Source organism: Bombus bifarius, unplaced genomic scaffold (assembly GCF_011952205.1).
Source record: "Bombus bifarius isolate JDL3187 unplaced genomic scaffold, Bbif_JDL3187 scf7180000008008, whole genome shotgun sequence".
In the NCBI taxonomy this organism is placed as follows: Eukaryota; Metazoa; Arthropoda; class Insecta; order Hymenoptera; family Apidae; genus Bombus; species Bombus bifarius.
The window spans coordinates 5,116,354-5,140,492 of NW_022884386.1; the positions used below are offsets into that span (position 1 = coordinate 5,116,354).

Genomic DNA, 24,139 nt, shown 5'->3' on the forward strand with positions numbered 1-24,139 from the left:
AGAGGAAGATTAAAATGCAATTAGACATAATCTTTATGCAAAAGTTTCGTTGTTAATTCTTTATGATTCCGCTTCAAAGTGCCTCGAAATGGTCGATTTCCTCCTTCCTTTTTTTTTTTTTTTTTTGTTGTTCACTTCAACTTCTTTTTGTTACTCCTTCCATCAGGGGAAAGTAAAATCAGCCTCGCCGATTTATTGGATTACGTCGGTCACGTTCCCAACTTACGCAGTTCAAAGTGCACTTGTGAACGACTTTTTGACAACCAACAAAAAAAAAAAAAAGAAAAAAATAGAAAAGAAAGAAAGAAGAAAAGAAAATAAAGGGAAAAAATGTTATTACGTTGAAAGCAGAGAGCTCATTTGTTCTGTGAATACTCACAAAAGACAAATCATCCCTTTTACCCTCAACTGGAGGGTTAATTTCGTCCCTGCTTAAGACTATTTCATTGTCTCTGGGATTAAGGCGTAACAGTGACGATGACATTTTCATTTGTTTACGATCATGACAGAGTACACGGTTTGTCGCTTCCTTTTAAAACGGGCCGTCGATTCACATATTAGATTAACGATTTAATGGATAACTCGATGAATGACTCTATGTATGGTACGTGTCGGTGCGTAAATTGAACAAATTATAGAAGAATGCCTTTGGTGTTGGTAAATGGACACCCTATGCATGTGTGCACATAGTGGCAGCGTTGCAATAGGGTGTGACGGTTCTCAGTCAGAATAGAATCCCTTGTTCTAACTTCACGCGCATTACCAAGCGATTTCATTTTCTTATAAAAAAAAAAAAAATCGATGCTTTGAAGGTATAAAATAATCTTCAGTACAAGACACTCGTTAACCATTTAGGAAGAAAAGTATCATTATGCCAATTTCTATAAAATGATAAAATGTAATTTTAAAACGATGATTTTAATATTTCGACGATTCCTTCCAAAGGTTTCGTCCGAACATCGTTGCTTGAAACGCTTCTAAACGGTCAAGCGGAGAAGACAAATTATTTTATGGGTGACGATATGAGCATCCCTGAATCGCAGAATGGCCCACTGGTCATAATTACGTTGGACGACAAGTGTGCGTGAGCGTGCGTGTGTGTGCGTTAAGATCGTAGGAACACGATCACCATCTTAGTACAAGATCAGTGTCTCGTGAAAAGTCGAAGAGTTCGCGCATATACCACGGACATCATTCTGAATCGTTTCCTGTTCTCCGTATATCTCGCGGTTCGAGGGTGGTGGAACGTATATGCATTTTTTTATAACATGGTGGTCTTTGGCTGGATGTTTTGCATTTTTATCATAGGTGAGCAGTAAATTTCACGAAACACACGTATTTTTCCTTCCGAGTTGCGCTTCCACCTTTCTGTAAATCTATATACACGCGTCCATGTTGTTTGTAAAAACCGGTACGTAGATTTAGTTCGAAATAACTGAATAATTTCTTTCATTGGTTTTATTACGTAATCGGCTATTTGAAAACTGTTTGCGTTTAAGCATAATTCTCAAACTACAGTATTTATCTTCTGTTTGTTCTTTGACGATCGTTCATGCACAAATCGAAGAAACCATCGTCGAAACGTGAAAATGTACCTGAAAAAGATTAAATTTCCATCTTTCTCTGCCACTGACATTGTTTTAATTGAAATCAACAATAATAGAGATCAAGCAACTGGCTGTGAAAAAACTTTGACACGCGTAACTCCGACAGTACATGGATTTTTCTATCAGTGGGCACATCGAGCACAATCGTACGTATTCACATATACACGGTGCTCAAAACTTATTTTGATTTATTATTCTGATTCTACATCCTCGGATCGATAAAGATTTGTTTAAAAAAGCGATCGCAGAACTGATCTTGAACATGATCTTCAACTTGAAATTCTTTTTTTAAATCGCGCAGTATTCGTCGGTATTCGTCTACGACCCATGGTTCCTCTGAGACTTTTGTTCTTCGTGATGAATACTACGCGTCGCAATAGAAAAAAGAATTCGACCTTGAAAATCATGCTCAAGTACAATTTTTCGGCCACCTTTTTAAACAGATCTCCACCGATCCGAAGGGATAGAATTATTTCTCAAAGCCATAACAAATAATTTTTGAACACCCTGTTGTTATCCTCGGGAAAATAGATCAAAATGACAGACAATTTCATGAGGCGCGTGCAATTCGTAATTTTTGTTTCGTACAATGCATGGTGACGGGCTAAAATTTTCATCCTGTAAATTGAATATAATTCAAAATTTAAAGCTTTGTTCAATTTTCGGGCAACTTGCTCAATCTCCTTACTGGTTCCCCGATTAAATTTATTAAAATTAATTCACCGTCGAACTGATTGTTTCCACGTTTATTTTCGGTTCACTTCGAGGCAATGGGATTATTTGTTATTCGCGAACGCGGCCATGTGATAGCTACAGAAATGAGTTTACAATAACTGCTGTAATTTTCGCGAAATTGTTTCTGCTCTGTTTATTTCATTTCCATACTGTTTCTGCCCTCCCGTTTTCGCTCTTTACTAATATTCTCTCTTTTTTTTATGAGAGCGGGGTGCGATTTTAATTAAAAAAATAAATAATCTGCCACGTTTGCCGGAAATCCAGCCCGTTTGAACAAGAAAGTGAATTGTACTCACGTTCGGTTACCTGATAGCCCGACGGCGTGCCGTTGCACGCAGCGCGAAAATTGCGCATACATAATGCATAGGAAATCTGCATTTAACTTTCCAACGTGCCGCGCGAAAACACGGTTGCGCCACTGCCTTTATAGAACCTACGAAGCAAATTTTATAACGTCACCCTGCAATTAGGGTTTGACAAAGTTGTTAAGGATCAATAAAAAGTGAAAATTGCAACTGAAGTTAATCATAAAAATATTTGTTTCGATATACTATAGTTGCTGCAATTTTTTATCGATCAACAGAAGCTTCACTTTCCAATAATTTAAGTAAACCAACAAAAACCTACTCAATATCGATCAAAATCAAATGACTTCTTGAAATGTGCTGTAAATTCATAGTCAACTAATGTTCGTGGTAATGAACTTTTACACTTTTGGATGTAAAATCGACGTCTTTCTTCGCCCTTCCGATAAATACAATTTAAGTATTGCTGGTGTCTTCTTATTGTTGCAAATCCTCCAATCGTTAAGTACGAATTTGTTAAATTTATTATTACAGGTAGTCGGGCAGCAGCAAACAATGGCTTCAAAAGTTATCCTACAACGGTGAAGACCTTTGAAAATGACACGGTCCTGCTTCCCTGTTACGTCGAAGATCTTGGTAAGTCGCTTCGATATATTTTCCACCCTTAAGTGTCTTTCATTAAAGTCACAGAAGAATATTTGCCACGCGAAGACGATCACAAGTGCGATCGATTGTTTTATGTATTAACAAGCTGGAAAAATCGAGCGAATTAAAAACGGTCGAGGTGTGCACAAAAAGATTATGAAGAACTTAACTCTCCCGGTGCGACAGTTGCAAACAATTATCACCTGTTGCATCTCGTAAACCATAACAACGGTGTAACTTTAGATTCGTTAAATCACGACTGTCCTCTTTTCGTATGCAGAGGAGGGAAAACAAGAACCTTTCCTTCGTGATAAAATAAAATAATCAACGTAAATAAATGAATCTCTTATCAACCAATAATTTGATCAAATTCAATAGTGAGACTTACGAAAAGTATCTACATGTTATAATATTTATTCCTATTTATTTAATGGCAAATGTAATTATCAACATAGCTGTTTTAATAATAGCGAACGCTCGGAAGATACTTTTAACAGGAAATAGATCGCGTGTTTAGACCTTCGTTTTAACCAATATGGTACTATATGGTACATTTACTATTAACTCGATCGAGAATCGAGGGTAAAGAGACGGTGCCGCAATTTCGGACAACGATCGATGTTAATTTCCCTAAGCAGGAACGCGTCCACTCGCGACACTCGTGTACGGGTATAGAACGCAAACAATTTACTGTACAATCGATCGACCTGTCATCGATGGTTTCGCTTAACGGGATTGCCTGTCAGACATTCACTTTACCCTGCCGCGAGTTAGACAGAAGGCCACGAACGTTAAAACGACCGTAAGATCGCCACGGATTAAGGACTTGTTTCGGATTATACGCCTCGCTCCTCCTTGTTTCTAGCATAACTACGGGACCACCGTTGCCGAACTATGCCCTCGATATACTATCGAGCTAGGATTTATGGCAAATTGGGTCAGAGAAAAGGTATTTGGTTTGCCCGTTTGGTTACTTATCGGTTGAGAGTTCACCAAACTGCATAGAGTCGTGTCAGTATACGTTGTCCCTATTTTTAGACGATTGAATATCGTACAAACCGAGTTGCCAAGTAACTTCATAACTTCGTTATACGCGAACGCATATAGTAATAAATTTATCCAGAAAGTTAACAGAAAGTTTTTCATATTGAATTTAAGATAGATTGAACCGCTTTCGTGCATACAACAAACTCATATGCCTAGATAACGTACAGACGAGAGTGAGGTGGTGGAGGGATGGCATCCTTCTGGCTGACAGCGGTGAACCACGACACGAACCACCTGAAAGAGTTAAAATGTACTCAAACAGAAGCTTGGAGGTTTCTCACGTGAAACGGAACGATACCGGAGAATATGTATGCCAAGCGTCTCGACCAGCTCCCTGGGGACATGCCACGCAAGTACACGAGATTGAAGTAATGTGTGAGTAAATCCAGCAAAGATTTCTACTTCACAGACGCAAATCTATCGGTGATACGCCACAATTCGCTTCAAAGAATTGTTCCAAATTCTCTACAAAAGATCTCGTTCGATCTCAATGTTGAAAATTGTTTAACAACGTTCCTTCTCCTCTATCGCTAATTGGTTCGGTAGAATCAATAAGACGTACAGTGCCAATTAATCGAAATCGATAACTTAAGAGTTGAGAAGATTCAAAGAAAGCCGCGTGCGTTTCGTAGATAACTTAAACACAGATATCGATTCTGTCGCGTATCGTCGTTGGCGTGAAATTATGGATGACCCGAAAGTACATTCGAGCTCTACGTCGTTCTGCAAACAAATTCGGGAAAGTTTCCTCAGCCTCGGAATCCTCCACGGAGTTTTCCCAGCCATAAGGATTTCGGTTCCATTTCGCGGAATCCAACATGTAAAAATAGAAAGAACCCTACCAATTCGACTGCTCCGCGAATCGAATTTTCCAATTTTTTTTTTCTTTTTTTTATGTCCCATGAGATCGGAAACGCCCGTGCCTTGTCGTCCAACGATACACACGTTTACATGTACATTCGAACATGTTTCGATCGCTAGAACTCACTTGGGTATAATTAATATTATTGGATGTCCCGTTAGGAATGCCGATGGTATTGGAATACTACGGAGACTAATTCCAAGGAAATATACATATATTTTGTAGATGGTTTTCCTGAATATTTCGATTCTTTTAATAGTTTTCGATCGGAAGCCTTCAACGGTCGATGTTGCCACAAATGTTGAAATAAAAGTCATTTTTATGAAACAATTTGTAAGGCCACAGTTTCTAACCCTTTAGTTTATACATCGTGCTAAACTCGTGGCGAGAATTATAGTCTTAATCCAATAGAGACTTTATCCAATAAATGCTTTATTCCTAACCAAGCTTACATTAAATTGTGCGTTTTGAGTTTCAATTCTTGTAAAATTATACATATTATAGCGAATAACTAACGCTCATTTAAATACATACGTAGTTATGAATGAAATTATAAAACAAGGAATGAGAGTAAATGTCAAAACACGTAAGCATAGAGAACGATGCTCGAGTCTAGAATATAAAATACAGAGAATGATGTGCGTCTTTGAACGTTGATCGGACTATATCGTTACTTGCAGATCCACCCAGCGTCCATCCGATACCAGAATCTGGCAAGCTGGAAGTGAATTTAGGAGAGGAAGTGGACATGGCCTGTGTGGCAAAGGGTGTTCCAGTTCCAATCATATCCTGGAGGAACAAGGTAAACAATATCTTTTCGAATCACAAAAATAGAAAACGAGATATCTTCCGATAGACACAATTGCCACGAATATTAAACATAAAAAATAATGAAAATATTTATCTATTGACAGGACGGGGAAATACCATTTTTATATGATAGATCACGTCTGCGATTCCACGCTGAAAGCCCCAGCGACGCTGGACGGTACACTTGCGTGGCAAATAACGACGTTGGTGAACCTGCCATGGCCACTATAGATCTATACATTAGATGTAGGTACCGCTTTATCAAATTCGAGTAATTTTCTTCGACCACGTCACAACAGTTTATAAATAGCATTCGATTATGATTGCGCGGATGTAACTCAAATTCGTGGCCCGCCTACGTTCGAATTAATTGACTTTATGTACGCCTATATGCACAGAAGTAACGGCGTACACCATTCTGCATACGTTGTTAAACGGTCGTAATTATATTAGGAAATTGCATTCCTCTCTTTAGTATTCCAATCAAACGCCGGCACGATCTAATTGTAATCCCGCGATGCATGTATGCGTTAAATCGTTTATGCGCAGTAATCGTTCTACGTGACAATCATAATTGTAATCGAAAATCACAGTGCGTCGTTTCGTGCATATTTTGCTTCCAATAAAACGTACAGGTTACTTTGATAAACGTTCAACCTATAATTAAATGATTCATCGGGTTAAATGATTTGATAACTAGAAGCGACGATAACTAAAAGGGCCGCTGATGTAAGCACCGATGTCAGTGAACTGTTTCAGAAAAGCTAGTGTTTTGTATACGTACATTTCCTATTCCGAGAATTTGCTGGCAAGAATTATTATTAGATAGAGATGTTCAATGAACTTCTTGCGAAATATTTAATTCTTCAAACTATGTCTCTTTCGTACGATGTTCGATATCGTCCGAATATCAGAGAAAATACAATACGCCCGTTTTTGTTGATTTTGCGACTTTTATGTCGCTGAATGAAAAGATTAAAGCTGAGCTGGAAAGAACTATTCCAAAATAATTGAGATAATTGAAAAGAGCATAACCCGATAAATTGGGAGATATGTGTCTTTTGAAAAGAAATGTTTTATAAGGAACGAATTGTATTAGATCGATCGTTATGTTAGACTAACTTAATTAATATTAGTCTGCATAACTAATGATATTCGCATGCTTCGAATGTTTTCAAAAGAGCAACGAAAACACATATTTAATGCTAAAACCAAATATAAAGACGGTTTTAATATAGAATTGGTTGAGCATGTATCGAATAAGTTTATTTAATTTTAATTGACTAAAAGGGAGGAAATGTGACTTATATTTTCCATCTGTGGCGTTCGTTGATTAGAAAGTACAACAAAATTTTTTATCTGTTTTAACGCATCTGATGTTACGATCGAAAACAACGCAGACAAACCCAGGATCGAGATGACGAAAACATGGATGCACGCACCCGCTGGGATAAGAGTGCAGCTACATTGCGGGGTGACTGCCTGGCCGGAGGCAACGGTGAGCAGTTTTGCGAGACTGCAAACGATATAATTACAACGCTAGTAATTAACAGCCCGTGCAACAATGGGTGTAGCTCGGAGTCAAGCCCGTTTTCACCTTGGCTGGGAATATCTTCGTTATCGGACGTTTAATTACTTCCCAGTTCCGCGCTTGCATTTGTTTTGACTAGATGCCATTGTTGATAAAGAAAAAAGAATCTGTATTCTTCGTTTAACTTTCATCTCGATGTCATCGCTTAACGAGTCTTTTCTCGATATGTAGAAAGAAATCTAGCGCGAGAAGTAATGGTTAGAAATATATAATTCGCACGACAAATACATAAACCTTCGACTGACTCTGCCTGTAGAGCAATTTCTTTGAACCTATCCCTTGAAGTTAATAACGCGTGACGAATCGATCGACGGGAAACGTGACTCGCGATACTTCTTCTTGCAAAGAAAAAAAAAATAGCTACTACGGTTAAATTCTTTGCTGACGCGGCATTTCATCCACACTTGTCTCGAACGGAAAAGATCACCGTGGTGCATTCTGGCGAACGATTTTCTCAGTTACATCATCATACTCTCGATAAATCTACTTGAACCGATGGAAAAAGTTTAATGACATTGATGATTTAACAAAAAGATATAACTGTTTTTTCTTTTTATGTCATCGGATCTATAAATCCGATCTACAGGTGGAATGGTATTTCAACAATAGAAGCGTGAAATATTCATCGAGGATAGTGAAGCACAACGCAGGCAGTGATCACAGTTTAGTGATAAGAAACGTTAGGACGACGGATTATGGTTTCTACCTCTGCAGAGCTTCTAATTCCTTGGGAATTACCGAGGCAGCGGTCGAATTATCGGGTGTCGCGAATCCGCCCGTCTTTAAAAAGACTTCGCACAGCCTCTCTAAGACCTCGTACAATTTCGTCTGGGAGGTTCACAGTTACAGTCCAATAGTTCAGTACGAATTCAGATTTCGTAAATACGTGGTAAGATTCAATGCTTTCAATACTGGTTAATTTATAATTAATATAGGTATATTTTATCTATCAGCTTGTATTCTATCATATCATTGTATTATTTGTACCGTCGTGAATTTTTCAATCTTTAGAACGGCGTTCCTGGTCAATGGTGTAAATTGTACATACCCAGCGGCAACGATGGAAACAGTTTCATACACACATACTCGTTCAAATTGACGGGATTGCAAGAAGCATCGCATTATGAGGCGCTTGTTTTATCGAAAAATCGTTATGGCTGGAGTAAGTCATCGGAAATAATACGATTCGCAACGGAAGGTGCTCGTAAGTACTGCAAATAATTTCTTTCTTGACATAAAAATGATTTCATTTCATTTACGTGATTTCATTAATCTGTATAATTTCTTTTTTCAGTGGACAAAGATAATTACATAACGAACGCGATACAAGAGGATAAAATCGCACCAGGTAACTTTATATTTCATGTTAGTTATTCAGAATAATTATAATTGAAGATACTATAATAAAATATCGTACGTAAAAAATCATTTCTTTCCGTAGCTGTACAACTTGCATCGATGTCCCAACATCCCCCTCTGGATACTGATAACGGCGAATCCTCTGTTACACAAGCAAAAGCAATGACAAATATAATAATGATATTTATATTATATGTTTTCAACATTAATTTTTGTAAGTTGTAAGATACTTGTATAAATTACTAACGTCGCATTAAATTAGGTTTTATTGATTAATGAAGTAGAAACAGAAGAAAGAAAGTATAGTTCTGTCCTATATTAGGATAAAATTTCACGAACATTAAGCTGTTTGAACTTTAAGATTGTAAATAGATTTAACTTACACGTTTAATGATAATCATACATATACATATGTTTTGACTACAGGGAAAATGTATATTTGTGAAGAAGAGAAACTTTTTAAATAGATTATAAAACTATATGTAAAATAAATCATTAAAAATATAATTCGTTGTGATTTACTTTCGAAAAATATTAATCAAACAGTCTTGTAGTCAATCCTTTTCATATCATGACTACGTAATTGTAAATATATACAATATACGAAGTAGACATGACATTATATGGGATATTAACTAAGGACGCAGACGAAACATTGGTCTATGTCCGTACCTTGCCTGTAATAATGACATCGACTAAATACAGGAATCATATGACAACATTATCTAAATACAGGATAGACCCGCTATTATATGAGATTTCGTGCTTCACGTTCTAAAATACTGGTCTTGAAACAAAATCTGAGTGTTTCTATCAAACTAAAACTCTTGTAAAAGAATTGCTAAATATCTGTAATTAATACAAATTGAAATATTATATAAATTTTGTTCAACTTTATGTTTGGCTATTATAATAGAATTATTCTTATCAGCAACTGGCCTTTAATATAAAATAGTACCATAGGAGTGCAAATTTAATTTTACTTGATAAGAAATATAAAAATTATAAAAATAATTATTGTAATAAATCGTTGATGGCGTCAATTTACAATAAAGATTTTAAAATTATTAAATTTTATTTTATTATAAAGGAAACATCACTTTTCATAACATCGATAAAAATTGTCACCTTTCGACCTTAGGAAAAAGTCACCTTGTAATAGGTAAAAACATAAACGAGTTATGCTGGTAAATTGGCCCTGAACTAATAGATACAACTCTAAATTCCTAGATAAACTCCTAGGGTAAAAATTAAAAAAAAAGCGAAGTACACGAGCTCAGTTTTGCTTCAACTCCTGTATCGTGATAATTAAAAAAAGGCAAAAGCCTACAAAAAAAGTATAAACTTGCACTTATTGACAATTTAATTATTAATTTATAACATCTAAAATTTATTGTAGTACAATATAAAAATCATTCTTCATGTCGTCGGCAAAAATCATTAACATTTGATCAATTTTGTGTAAGGAGCTGCTGAAAATGGCTATGTCCCATCTCTTATTTGCTCATCTTGGAATAATAAATTGAAAATAATAAGAATACGTATTCTCAATTGAAATTTCTAGAAAATCAGTTCTTCAAAATATTCAAATACAAATATTATATTGTTTTCCTATTTAATTAAAAACTTAAAAATTAAGAAAGGATTAAAAAATATTTTATAAAACAACAGTAGAACGTATCGACTTAGACCAAGTTGAAGTAACAGACTTCCTTTCGAGAATTTAACAAATATAGATCTTTCTATAGGCATATACACGGTACATACGATTCTGCTATAATGTATTATCTTTATCGCTTCCGATGATTGAGTTCAATATATCTAATTTCTACCTTCGTTGTAACAAATCGCAGAGGGCATAAGAAACACTCTGATTTTTTTTAGGTCGGTATTTCAGAATCTGAGAGTTTCTGTTCTTACAATTAATCAATACGTATATCAATTCTGATTACTAATTATATCGAAAATAATTAACTGCCACTAGATTTAATTATCATTCCTACCATACCAATAACGATGATTTCATATTTTATTCTAAACCGATAATGTCGTATCTGATATGAAAATGGTAACCTGGGCTACGTAGTCCCCGGATCGCGGAACACAAATTTATATTGTATGTTAGGTCTATCTTATACCTTGTTTGTGGTAATAACTTTGTGATTTTGTTATCATTAGTTGCACAAATTTCGCAAAAACAAAAGAAAGATGTCACTTCTTAAGTTTAACAGGAATTTATTTGCTATCCTTAAAGTCCAAAGATGTCATGTCCACAGTATGTTGCAAATATGTAATGATAATTCTGAAACTATTGTTGGAAAACATGTAAAAGTACAGGTTAGCTGTATCTTATAGTTTTTTAATATTTTGATATTTAATTGCGGATTCAGTCATGTTCTTTCTTTGTATTGAATATTATAAATATTTTTTTATATAGTGTTGATTATTAATATCTCTTGTTATTTGTGATATTAACCTTTGAAACAATTTATTAAAAATAGGGTTGGGTTTATGCACTGAGAAAGATGAAAAATAGTATTTTTATTGATATTATGGATGGATCAACTCCTAATATGTTCCAACTTGTTGTATCAAAATCAAATAAACCAGACAAATTAAGTTTTGGAAGTAGTATTAAGGCAGAAGGAAAATTAGCCTTAAATCCAAATGGTAAAGTTGAACTACATACAGATAATATCGTTGTAATTGGTATGTGTGATGTTATGGATGGATATCCTTTTGTTCCAAGAAGACTGTATCATGTGGATTATGTTAGACAGTTTCTTCATTTAAGACCAAGAATTAGAACATTTTCATCTTTATTAAGGATACGTGATATGACATCTGCAACTATTGAAAATTATTTGAGGAGTAAAGGTTATATTCATATACATACACCAATTTTAACTTCAAATGACTGTGAAGGAGCTGGTAAATTATTTTTAGTTAAGCCAGATTGTAAAGATCTATTAAAATCAATGAAAAGGGAAGGTATAGAGGAAGAAGAATCATTTTTTAATACTAAATCTTTTTTAACAGTATCAGGACAATTACATTTAGAAGCTGCTGCCAGGTGAATAGATTATAGGATTTTATGAATAATATTTAAGCAAAGAAAAATTATATACCTAAAGTATGCATAAAACATTTTAGAGCATTTACAAAAGTGTATACCTTTGGACCAGTATTCAGAGCTGAAAATTGTAAAGCAAGATTACATTTAGCTGAATTTTATATGTTAGAAACTGAATTAGCATTTATTAATAGTATTGATAATATAATGATTGAAGTTGAATCATTAATAAAATATGTGGTTAAAGATATACTCGTAAAATGTGCTTCAGATATACATGCAATAGGTGGTTGTGAGGTACAGTGGTTGGATAAAAAATTTGCATGTATAACGTATGATGAAGCAATTAATATTTTACAAAATAATACAAGTTGCTTAGAGATTCCTATTAAATACGGAGCAAACCTATCTAAAGAGCATGAATTGTTTCTAGTGAAACATAACGATAATATTCCCATATTTATTACAAATTGGCCAAAAGAAATGAAACCTTTTTATATGAAAGAATGTAAAGATAATTCTTCAAAGGTGAGTATAGTGAATTTAATAAATTTTGAATTTGATAAATATCTTTTCAAATAATAGTCATTGTAAAGGTATATATGATCCTTTTTTTTAAGGTTGATGCAATAGATCTTTTAGTACCTACTGTAGGGGAGTTAGTAGGAGGCAGTATACGTGAAGATGATTATGAAAAGTTAAAGTTAAAGTTACCCTTAATGTCTAATCTTTCTTGGTACTTAGAACTTCGAAAATATGGTAATGTTCCAACTGGGGGTTTTGGAATGGGGTTTGAAAGATTTTTACAATTTATTTTTAATATACCAAATATTAAGGATACAATCCCTTTCCCAAGGTGGCCCCATAATTGTAGCTTATAAATAGAAATCTCAAGACCTATTGTCTACATGGTTATCCCATAACAAAATATATAACTATACATATAATTATTGTATGCAATTAAAGTATTTAAAAATAAATTTTCTTTTAGGGAAAACGTAAACAAACATTTATATGGAATAATCAGTGTAGAAAACTATTTTAGAAATTTATTAGTTTTTTATTATGCTCTCAACGTCAAATATTACAAAATTATTAGATTAAGTATAAGGAGAAAACAGTAACATCAAATCAGTTTTTTTTTTTCTAAAAATAAGATTTATTGAATACCGAAACAGATCTCAACTAAAGAGTAACTTTTTATTAATACTTGTTTATTTCTTCAAATATTTTTATAGTTAAAAATTTAAATTTCTAAAGTTCTTCAGCAATAGCGATTATCATAAGGGATATTTTAGAGAGGTAAATTTAGTAGGATCATAAATAAGCAACCAAAGGACGTCAGACCCCGAATGATTAACAAGATTTTTTTTTTATACAACAAAATAATTCTTCTCTAGTAGTAACTGTTCTTCTTTACCCAATATCGTCGGGATTAATTTTATGTTGGTATTATGTACATTATAATCAACAATTTTATATCACACAATTTGTACACCTAACTAAATTGGGTAATCTTCCATCATTTCTACGGGACCTCGTTTTCGTGCTTTGTAAAATCAAATTGGGGATGATGCTTCTAGAAAACAATATATCGAATACCATTCAAATGTTTTTACAAAGTACAAACGGTATGAAATTCTCAGTTAGTCTTGTGCATATCAGTATTACATTCCTGACACTTCTCTGTCACGAAACACGATTGCACTCGATATTATTGGGAATGCTACTATATCATATCTCGCTTCTAGTTAGACTGTTTCGATTACATTAAATATGTACAGTTTTTGTTCTCTTTTCACCTTAATTAAGATTTAAAAACTAAATACACGCATACACTTATACAATCACACATTATAACACGTACTTTTAGCTTATACGACGTGATATTTGAAAATAGATGTGATTAATTCCTTTTACTACATTAGCAGTTCAAAGAAATGTTCAGATAAAAATTGTGCATGTGAAATGCAAAAAATAGAAAAGTAAAATACAGAAAAATGAATAATACAATAAAAAAAGAAAGCAAAAAGTTCTGTAATCACACTACATCACGTCGTACAAGCTGCACAAATATGATATACAATGCAACAATACTTAATTTTAAGTAGTGCTAAACATGAATTCATTCTCACACTCCCATACATACATATTTCAAATACATTACATCTACTATTTACATAATTGAGCAGAGTCCTGATAACTCTTGCCCTCTTTCCACAGGAGGTAAATTTGAAAGTTTTCTACCTTGCAAAGTAGGTTTGATAGAAGCAGGCACCAAAGGTTCTATTATTTCTTCAGTAGGTGTCTCAACTATAGGTTTTTCTTTTTCCTTTGAATCTTCTGGCTCTTTATTGATACACAATGGTTTTGTAATATTGATTTTAATTCGAGATGGAGCCGCTGGCATCGCCGCAGGCGTAGAATCCAATTCTACATTCCCGTCTATAGAACTCTTCACAGCTGCGTATGTTGTATCAACCGTTGCAGGTTCAGTTATTATACTTTCTTCAGGATCTATATGTAAAATTATCCCACAAATTTTTAAAAAATTTATTGTATTAAAGTATATATACAGGGTGGTTGGTAACTAGTGGTACAAGCGGAAAGGGAGTGATTTTACGCAAAGAAGTCGAAAATATAGAATAAAAATTTTTTTAATTTTTTTTTTTTTTTAATTTTTCCATTGAGACAACGTCCTACAGTGAGATCCGTTATAACGTACCGCACGCGCACGAGCGAAAATTCAAAGTCGATTTTCTCGAAAACAAAGCCTCAAATGAAAAATTTGTATTCTATATTTTCGACTTCTTTTTTCACGTAGAATCACCCCCTTTCCGCTTGTACCACCAGTTACCAACCACCCAGTATATAGCATACAATACGTACCTGGTTCCTGCTCAATAGGTTCTTCTTTAATTTCTATGTTAGTAAAATCGAAATGTTCCACTTCTAATTGTTCCTCAGGTTCGTCAATTGGTTCTTCTTTAATTTTAATATTTTCAAAGGATTTATCCACATTTTCTGTTTCTGGTATTTCTGTTTCGACTGAATCTTCTTTTTCTATACTTTCCATATCAACATCCTCCTTATTACTACATTCTAATTCTTGTTCTTCCATTTTTTCATTTTGTTCAATATCTGCATTATCTTCAATTATAGTTTCCTCCTCTTTAGTTTCCATTTCAGTAGATTCTTCCGGTACCTTATCTTCTATTATTTCATCTGACGGTTCTACTGTTTCAAATTCATTTTTTAATGCTTCCATACTTAATTCATCAGTCTTATTTTCTTCAGCGAATGTTTCATCTGAGCTCTCCTTTTTTTCATCCTCCATTTCCTCTATTGTTTCTTCAAGCGCAGATTTTTCCAAAGCTCTCTAATGGCGTAAAGAAAGCAATATATTAATAAATTAATATACAATATATACAATACAATAAAATATATAATGATACAAATATACAATGGTAAGAACTATAAACGTGCAACAAAATTTTATGTAAATGAACATTTCTTATTACCTTACTTCCTAACATATATATGTGAATTAGAAATTACTTTAAATTAATCATCCAAATTATTTATGTCATAAGATGATGTATGTATTCAATAAAATTTGAATCTTACTAAATAATAAATGTAATCATGACTTTCATTCTTATTTATGCACAAAATATTAAAAATCAATTCATGACAAAAAGAAATTATATGTTATATACATTTCTATAAAAGGAATCTATAAAATTAAAAAGTTAAATAAAATAAAATATATATTGCAGAGTGTACATTACATCTTTCATTGCCTAATTACTTCCACTATATCTATAAGTGCGGAAACTTTCTGCAAGTGCAATATGAAAATATGGATTATAAAGAAGCACATACCACGAGACTCTTTTCCTATTTTTTGCAAGAATGCAACAAATGAAGAATTCATTAATATATTTATATCGATATTATATTCCGATTGACTGATCGGAAATATGATAAAATGTTAACAGAAAATATAGGAAGATATAAGATAAAACCAACCTTGTAATCATCAAGACACAATGGATGATAATTCTTTCCTTCAAAGTTAATTGCTGGTCTTAGATGCCACTCCTCCTTTTCTTCATTATAAAACTGTTCAAATGCATCATGACATACTTGACATCTAGAATCCTCATCAGTTCCAGTGGGAACACTAGGCTGTGAGGCTTCTTGAGGAGAATCCTCGGCCGTGATACCTTCCGTATCAGCCGTCTGTTTTTCCGTTTCAAACCAACTTTGTACTAAACAATGTATATAAGATATTAGGTCTCCCATTACAAAATAGATTATAAATAATAAAAAAAAAAAGTGTTTACCTCTATCTTCTAAATCTTCAATTTCTTCAAACTGTATCCAATCACTAACATCATAATACCAAGGTCGTGAATGAGCCTTCCTTGCAGAATCTCTTTCTCGTCTGTTTTGCCTAAAGTGCCAATCTAAATGATGACTATACCGAGTTGCTAATTCTGGTGCAAATCTGGCACCACAAGAACTACACTGCATGCCACTGTACAATGCTGCCGCAATAGCCGGTTGCTTACTAAAATAAGGAATATTTCCAATTCAAAATTAATGCAAAATACAATAATTAATTTAAAATAGTGTTTTATTAAAATTATACTTACACTTTAAGTGTTTCTGGTTTATCAAATGAAACCGGAATAATTTCTGGTTCCTTCTTTTCTTCCTCTTCTTGTTTCTTTTGTTCAGAAAGATTCGATACAATACCAGTCTCTACTAATCTCTGAAACAGTTCATTCATATTCAGCGGTAATGATAATGGTGGAGCAGTTGTAGGTGGATTTTCAGCTGGTTCAGCTTGATAAGATAATCCAGACGATGGTGCCATTGCAGATGGTAAAGCTGAAGATAACACGTCTAATTGCAAATCTGAAACAAAGCAAATTTTCGCTACAAGTCTAATGCAATATTACACAGAAAAATATACTATATTTCGGTCCACATACTATTTTACATATTACATGATGTGTTGTTACAAATATAATATTTACCCGGTTTAGGAGTAGATCTAAGATCCGAACCATCTTGTGAGGTTGATTCATGTTCAACAGCAGAGAACTGTGTTGGTGTAGAAGCTGCATCCACTTTCGGCTTTTGTGTCAATAGAGGCGGGGTAGGTGGTGCTTCGATAGGTTCTTCACCTTTCATACCTGCTATCTTAACATATCCTGGTCGGACACCTCTAGGCAGTACCGAAAATCTTATAAAATGCTTTTTATCCCTAACAATAATTGGTTTAGGCAGTCCACCGAATTCCACTTTAAATGGCCGCCCATTTAAAAGAACTGTTTGTAACGAGTCTATAAATTCAAGTGTATGAGGTTTCCCTTCAATTTCAAATCTGTAAATATTTAAATTTGTAAGTATTGTTTTATACATCTTTAGTCTAAAGTTTGTAGTAATATGAACACAACTAACATTTGAGGTTTTGCATCTAAAAATACAGGAACCATATTTCGGGCATTAATAATAAGATTAATTTTGGCAACTACTAAGTCTGTTCTCTTTACAGTACCAATCTTAACAAGGGGTGGAGGTCCTTCCAATTTTACGCTAACCTTTTTACCACCAAGATCTACTGTTATTGGCATACCACCGAAATAACACTCATACCACCTATCATCAATATATAACTCTCTCGTTGGTGCACCTAATTTAATTCTGAAAACATAAACAGGTCGATAATATCTTACATTATATATAAATCTGTTAGTCGAGTGCACGACATTAGGATACATACCTATGAACTTCACCTTCATAAATAAATTCTTTGTAATTATCATTAAATGCACAGGTTATAGTGATTTTATCATCAATTAAAATCCGCCGTATACCATCTTGAAATCCGATTTCTCTTGGATCATCCCAATTCATAAAAACTACTCCAGTTTGACCGTAGTACCTGATTTCACGTGGTATATGCTGTATGTCTATATCTATAGATTTCATAGTATCTCTTGCAATTTCATCTAATAATTTTGAGTCTGGTGGCGGTAATTCACGACTATGAGGATTTGGATTCTTTATCATCGTTGTAGTATAATTTTGATCGCCATCTTCGATATCATACTTCGAAGACGAACTTGGCGATACGTTTCTTGAAGCATTCAATGATGACATATTTGTATTTGATATAAGACTTGTCATTGGTCCATTGTTTATCATCATTCCAGGTCCGTTCATTCCCGGTAATGATATAGGTGGATTAGGCATGCCCATTGGCCCAATTGGACCATTAGGTAATAAATTTGACATGAGCGGACCATTAGGTCCCATGGGTCCCATCATTCCAGGTCCTAATCGTGGATTTGGACCAATAGAATGATTGAAGCCACCGTGATATTGATAGTCGGGTCGCATTGGTCCGAAGTGTCTTGGATTTTGCCATGGACCAACTGGTCTAAAATCTGAATTAAAATGTCCTTGCGGTCCACCATAAGGAGGTCCCGGCGGATGAGCCCATGGTCCTGGTTGTTGCCATGGTTGATTTTGCCATCTAGGGCCGTTTGGATTTCTTGCAATAGGATGATCTTTGTTTCTCATCATTTCCTTATCACCAGAAGGACTAAATGTAGAAGTACGCTCACCTGGACCCGCTATATCCAAATTTACACCCTTTTCCCATACAATAGAACCTACTTCTTTTTCCTTTCGTTGTGCAGCTCTTAATTTCCGATCTTCGCTCATATGTAAAACTTCTTGAATGAGAGTATTGTATTGAGTTTTAGTAATGGATCCTTGATTCAATTGTTCTGCAGCTTGTTTCATTATTATTTCTATATTCCTGTCTTCATTCTTTTCAGGTTTATCATTTTCTCGACCTCTTCGACCTGATCTGTTATCTTGATCTTCGTTCGATAATGTTCTTCTTCTTTCTTTAGGATCATCCGGAAGTTTGTTGTAAAGCCTCAGTCTACCCAATCTATCTCTGTTACGATCTCTAGCATCACGCTTATCATCAGTATTATTAGCTTGCTTTTCTCTGTCATTCTTTGATGGTGTCTTTAGTTTTGCCCACCCATCTTTGCCATCTTCACCAGATATTACGGGTGGGGGCGGTGTAGGTGGTCGTCCAGCTTTGGGATGAGTTAATGTTCGCAGATCAACGTCTTCATTTCCAAATAATCTATAAAATTAGAAGAGTTACATTAACTGTGCACTATATATTTTGTATAGCCAAGGAAGAAAGAAATAAAAATACATACGCATCGAACTTTTCAGCTTTTGTTTTCTTTACTAATGTAGATTCCATGTGTTCTGCAGTTTGTCTTTTGTTAGTATTAACTGCTGGTGGTAATACACGCAAATCTAAGTCCTCTTCTGAAAAAGATTTCGAAGCAAAGTGAAATAACTCGTATATTATACAAGAATTATATGCGTATTTAATTTTACCAACATATAGGATCATTGCATCCTCTTTTGCATGCTAGTTTTATATCTTGAGAAATAAAAAATGTTTGTTCGAAACAGAGAAATAAAGAATATATTATTCATGAATAAAATATATTTTAATGTTTCGCCTTTGAAGATTTAAAGTAACATTACAGCTGAAATTGTTCCGACGCAAATCTTTAGAGCTAGGGACATCGTTATAACCACATATCATAAAAAATTAACTCACCATTAAATAATGCAAAGTATATGATGCATGTGTGTTTATAAATAATTTATATTTATGTTGAAAAACGTAAAATATTAACTCACTCTTTTCTAATACAGAAGCGGCTGCACCTGGAAGAGGTAGTGTCGCTCTCAAGTCTTCATCTTTGCTGGATGATTCCAAAGTTGGTTCCACAGCAGTTTGAACGTTTCCAGCATTTGCTGGAGAGCGCTCGGGACTAAGACTGCCATCCTTATTACGTCTTACGTAATTTCTTTGTCTAGCATTCGGTCTGATTTCTTTAAATGTAGGTGGATGAGGAGGAGAGACTATCAATGAACCAGATTGCTCCTCCTCAGTAACACCACTAGAATTGCTTAGACTTAAATTGGATTTTGCATCATTGCGCCTAGGAATTCTATATGGAGGGCTTGGACTGCGTTTTCTCGATTTTGTATTCTTTTTTCGATTTTTAGAGTTTTGGAAGGATTGGGGAGAGGTACGCGAGGATGGTGAACTGTCTCCACTATCTTTTTCACGAGATTTGGACCTAACAGGACTGGCATCTCTGTCGACTTTCGGTATTTTACACGGAGATGTTTGAGGTTGTTTAGAGCGCGATTTGTTACCTAGTTTTCTATGTGAGGATTTTGAGGAAGCAGACTTGTCGATTGCCGAAGATGAAGAAGTTCGAGAATTCGAACTCTTCGAGTCTTTCGACTTGGAATCGTTATTTCCACCTCCTCTATTACTCGCAGATAAAGAACTATTGCTACCCATAGATAAACTTTGAGAACCTTTGGAATTATTACTGTTTAGGTTACCACTACTATTACTAGACAATCGAGGGTCTTTCTTTTGACTTGTTCGATGCGACACAGCATCTTTATTTGCGTTACCACTGAAATTTTTATTGTTATTATTATTGTTGAGGTTCGTATTAGCATTATTGTTATTACTAGCGTTTAACGTCGCAGTATCGGAGCCGGCAAGATTTGTCGGAGACTTGTTGATAGTGCTAGTCACAGCCTGTTTCGAAAGTAACTGCTGTTTTAATTGATCTGAAAGTACAGTGTTTGTATGTGCCGCTAACTGCGCTTGGCCTTCACCCCGCGAATCCTTCTGAGTTGGTGTACTTATTCGCTGACGAGGATCCACGCTTGAAACTGGTACATCTTGAGCCGAGGTAGTTTTTAGTCTTGGATCACGAGATACCGGTTTAGCTGATGCTACTGCTATACTACTAGCTGGTGCAATTCGCGGGCCATTGTTCGTTCCTGCATTTTTCAGAAGCGAAGCGGCTGCTGCTGGAAACTTCAAATAGGAAAACTACTGTTAAAAAATAATACATAACGCAATAATTTTGCTTCATAGCATTTTGTGGCACAATGATGAAAATGTATAATTTAAATAACTACCTGTTTTGCTACTTGCTTTGATGCTTGACTTGGCACAGTGGTTGCAACAGGTTTCCCTTGCGTGACAGTTTCTGTGCTTGGCGTAATATGTGTTGTAACTGCAACCTATTCAAAGAAAAAATAATAAAGTTTGGTTAAAATTAAAAAATGCAGTTAAAAAAAGATTATTTTTTAACTCACCAGTTCAGCTTTTAAATTTCCAGCTTGTTTATCAAGTTGCCGCTGTTGTTGTTCTAAATTAGCTTTAGCTTGAAGTAATTCTAATTCAATCTTTTTTTTCTGTAGTTCTATCAGTTCTCGCTGTTTCTTTAATAATTGCTCTCGCATTGCTGCTTCCGTTGGTGTCACAGGATCACCTGGTGGAAGCTTAACAGGTGCTACAATTGGTTGTGAGACAATAGATGTTGCTGATTGTTGAGGCTAGAAATAAAATTGTATGAATTACATTTCAAGTATGAAAATATATTATCTAATCACATATTCGTTATTTATACATATATTTCAAGCAAATAAGTTTATTAAACTAACCATTGAAAAAAAACGAGGATTAACATGGATAGATCCAGAAGAAACACTAGTAGGAGAGGCAGTGATTGGCCAAGCAGGATCAATACTTTGCACTCGTACATCCAAAGAAAATAATTTCTTTGCTGGAAATACATCATTCCATGTTTGCCTCAATTTCCACATGCTGGCTCTTGTATTTTCATCCACCTAATTATTTATACAAATAATACTGAGTTTTATGTTTCTCCTGTCTTCAGAAAATTTTAAGCTTTACAGTATAGATACACAAAGTACAATGACCTGATATTGACTAAATGATTATCTTATAGATCTACGGAATGTAAGTCTTACAATTGCAATACACTTGTTTTTTTTCAAATATAAATATAGTATAAGACCAAGCAAATTACTTTAAAATAAAACAAGACTATACATATTTTAAACAAAAAAAAATAGAAATGATTAATATATATTTTTAGATAATATGCATTTTTCAAATAGTAGTTAGTAAACATACCTTTTCAAACACTCCACAAAAAGTATTTACAATATTTTGAGTGAAGAGATTTAAATATGCTCCATTAACATTCTTCACAATCGAATCAATCAAGTAAAGGACAGGTAATTTGATATCACTTCTCACCTAAAAGAACATAATATAATGTATATGTATCTAAATTTATAACAATAAACTTAAGCTATTATTTCACACCATAATGTATACACAAAGGTGACATAAATACAATTGAAAAACAAAGAAGAAAAGGTGATTATACAAATTTCATTTATCTTTATTTGTTTTATTTACTTTTGTTATATTTTAAATAAACAACGGTATGAAATACAGCTTTGCTAGTTTTAACTATACATATACATTATACATTAACTATAATGTATAATTCATAAATATTTAAAAAAATGAGACATGTAAATTTCCGAAACACCAATCTCTTATAGATAGTAAAAAAATAATATTAAATAAGCATGTAACAATGTAAACAATATATTTTATAATGTACAAAACAACTTATATACTATTTGAACTAATATATTACAAGAGATAAATAACCTTTTGTAGATGATTCTCAACAGCTTGTACAATTGCTGGTGCATGTTCTATGTTATCTTCAGCCAACATGGTAAGCATATTAATTAATGGTTTACTGTTAATAGTCAAATCAGACAGCGATGAGATATACTCATCCGCTATTTCCTTAGACTTTGTTGATGTCATGATGTTGTGTTGCCAGTTGATAAATGCAACAAATCTTGGTCAAATTGACAGTGGTAATTATACTGTGAAATACAAAGAAACAGGTATTAGGAACAACAACATATTTTTTAATATATGAAGGCAATAACATAAACACATAACTCTTATTGATCTTTTATTAAAATAACATATTTAGTGACAAGAATTTATCAATTCTTTATTATGCAACTTTAATAATTGTTTTAAAATATTCATAATGTGCAATATATCATACAAAAGTTTGCTAAATTTAAAAAATATTTTATAAAAAGAACTAAATATAAAAACTACAAAATTATAGAAACATTAATATATCCATACATTGAATGGTTACAAATTCACATGTACGCATTCTACAACTTTGGAAAGTAATAACAAATTATTAACATTATAATTCAATGGACAGTTAAATAATTATTGTTTGTTACATATTTGTGAGATTACAATAAAATTGGAAAATTTTAATATACAAAAAAATATGGAATATTCTAATCAAAATTATTTGTTATATAAATAAGAATGTAGTGCACAACAAAATCTTTATTTGATATTAATTCTTGACTTTTTATGGTTAGACCACTCCATTTTTACTGAATTGCGATATATATAAGACAGAAAAATTGGACATGTATACAATGTCTTAAAATTCAGCTTGTATTAAACAAATTAATATAATCAATCTTAAAGCATTAACCTGAACAAGAATTAATACGTTATGATCTCTATTTATGTAATATTATCTGAAATCTTTTTACAAAAGATTGATAGACGTCATATACACATATCGATTTTTTCACTGTTTTAGCAATTATGCACTTTCCAAAAGTTTTTTTTAACACTACTATTGCAATATCCATGCACGTTCTAGAAGATCAGCACAAATACCTAAGTGTACACGAATAACTAACACGCATCTGGATTTCCTTAACGCCTGACTCGAGCAAGCTTGAACGACATTGATACTATAACTTCACGATCTATAATGAGTTTTACCGAGAACACTATAAGCGACACTGATTAACATTTACCTTTTTAACGCATTTCGAAAAAACAGAAATATCCCGAAACACGATTATTTTGACTTTTCGCGATAATCACGCGGACACTACTGCTACGCCAAACGGGATATCCACGTAAAATGGCTACCATTCCTTTGTACCTTCTAACGGGATTACAAATATACAACGCTCATCGTGATTGGATAAATTTCTTACTCTGTCGGTTGAATTTCTGTAAAGAACCAATCACATATTCCGTTGCAAAATACAACC

General features: G+C 33.8%; 3 protein-coding genes across 5 annotated transcripts; 2 read left to right on the top strand and 1 right to left on the bottom strand.

Moving 5' to 3' along the window:
• The first annotated feature begins 1,133 nt into the window (after window positions 1-1,133).
• LOC117206604 (limbic system-associated membrane protein-like) lies at window positions 1,134-9,386 on the top strand. Its single transcript, XM_033446081.1, has 10 exons — window positions 1,134-1,308; window positions 3,182-3,283; window positions 4,496-4,714; window positions 5,882-6,003; window positions 6,116-6,257; window positions 7,412-7,509; window positions 8,189-8,491; window positions 8,614-8,806; window positions 8,897-8,950; window positions 9,044-9,386. Exons 1-10 carry the CDS (start codon window positions 1,269-1,271, stop codon window positions 9,184-9,186), a joined length of 1,416 nt encoding a protein of 471 aa, XP_033301972.1. The 5' UTR covers window positions 1,134-1,268; the 3' UTR covers window positions 9,187-9,386.
• A 1,683-nt stretch (window positions 9,387-11,069) lies between these two features.
• Window positions 11,070-13,084, top strand: LOC117206506 (probable asparagine--tRNA ligase, mitochondrial). The gene is made up of 4 exons (XM_033445911.1): window positions 11,070-11,298; window positions 11,463-12,034; window positions 12,115-12,562; window positions 12,655-13,084. The coding sequence occupies exons 1-4, from the start codon at window positions 11,170-11,172 to the stop codon at window positions 12,913-12,915; spliced, it is 1,410 nt and encodes a 469-aa protein (XP_033301802.1). The 5' UTR covers window positions 11,070-11,169; the 3' UTR covers window positions 12,916-13,084.
• A 147-nt stretch (window positions 13,085-13,231) lies between these two features.
• Window positions 13,232-24,042, bottom strand: LOC117206505. Of its 3 annotated transcripts, none has more exons than XM_033445908.1 (17): window positions 23,897-24,042; window positions 22,686-22,912; window positions 22,134-22,259; window positions 21,638-21,823; window positions 21,290-21,529; window positions 21,110-21,214; window positions 19,796-21,005; window positions 19,297-19,411; window positions 17,832-19,217; window positions 17,510-17,752; window positions 17,083-17,432; window positions 16,696-16,960; window positions 16,384-16,610; window positions 16,067-16,308; window positions 15,920-15,934; window positions 14,924-15,413; window positions 13,232-14,551 (listed from the first exon to the last, which is right to left on the bottom strand). In XM_033445908.1, exons 2-17 carry the CDS (start codon window positions 22,848-22,850, stop codon window positions 14,211-14,213), a joined length of 5,706 nt encoding a protein of 1,901 aa, XP_033301799.1. In that variant the 5' UTR covers window positions 22,851-22,912; window positions 23,897-24,042; the 3' UTR covers window positions 13,232-14,210. The 3 variants fall into 3 exon arrangements, with proteins under 3 accessions (XP_033301799.1, XP_033301798.1, XP_033301800.1); XM_033445907.1 differs by lacking the exon at window positions 23,897-24,042 and adding an exon at window positions 23,754-23,890 and having other exon boundaries at window positions 14,211-14,551; XM_033445909.1 differs by lacking the exon at window positions 15,920-15,934 and having other exon boundaries at window positions 14,211-14,551.
• Window positions 24,043-24,139: the final 97 nt, after the last annotated feature.

What these genes read in the sequence shown, in the direction of transcription:
- LOC117206604 (XM_033446081.1), top strand. Translation starts at nt 1,269, where the DNA reads ATGGTGGTCTTTGGCTGGATGTTTTGCATTTTTATCATAG. An exon ending in CTGTTACGTCGAAGATCTTG is followed by an intron (nt 3,284 to 4,495) that starts GTAAGTCGCTTC and finishes TCATATGCCTAG; the next exon opens with ATAACGTACAGACGAGAGTG. An exon ending in TCAGATTTCGTAAATACGTG is followed by an intron (nt 8,492 to 8,613) that starts GTAAGATTCAAT and finishes TTCAATCTTTAG; the next exon opens with AACGGCGTTCCTGGTCAATG.
- LOC117206506 (XM_033445911.1), top strand. Translation starts at nt 11,170, where the DNA reads ATGTCACTTCTTAAGTTTAACAGGAATTTATTTGCTATCCTTAAAGTC. An exon ending in CATTTAGAAGCTGCTGCCAG is followed by an intron (nt 12,035 to 12,114) that starts GTGAATAGATTA and finishes AAAACATTTTAG; the next exon opens with AGCATTTACAAAAGTGTATA. An exon ending in GTAAAGATAATTCTTCAAAG is followed by an intron (nt 12,563 to 12,654) that starts GTGAGTATAGTG and finishes CTTTTTTTTAAG; the next exon opens with GTTGATGCAATAGATCTTTT.
- LOC117206505 (XM_033445908.1), bottom strand. Translation starts at nt 22,850, where the DNA reads ATGACATCAACAAAGTCTAAGGAAATAGCGGATGAGTATATCTCATCG. An exon ending in TATGAAGGTGAAGTTCATAG is followed by an intron (nt 17,753 to 17,831) that starts GTATGTATCCTA and finishes TTATGTTTTCAG; the next exon opens with AATTAAATTAGGTGCACCAA. An exon ending in AAACCAGAAACACTTAAAGT is followed by an intron (nt 16,611 to 16,695) that starts GTAAGTATAATT and finishes TCCTTATTTTAG; the next exon opens with TAAGCAACCGGCTATTGCGG.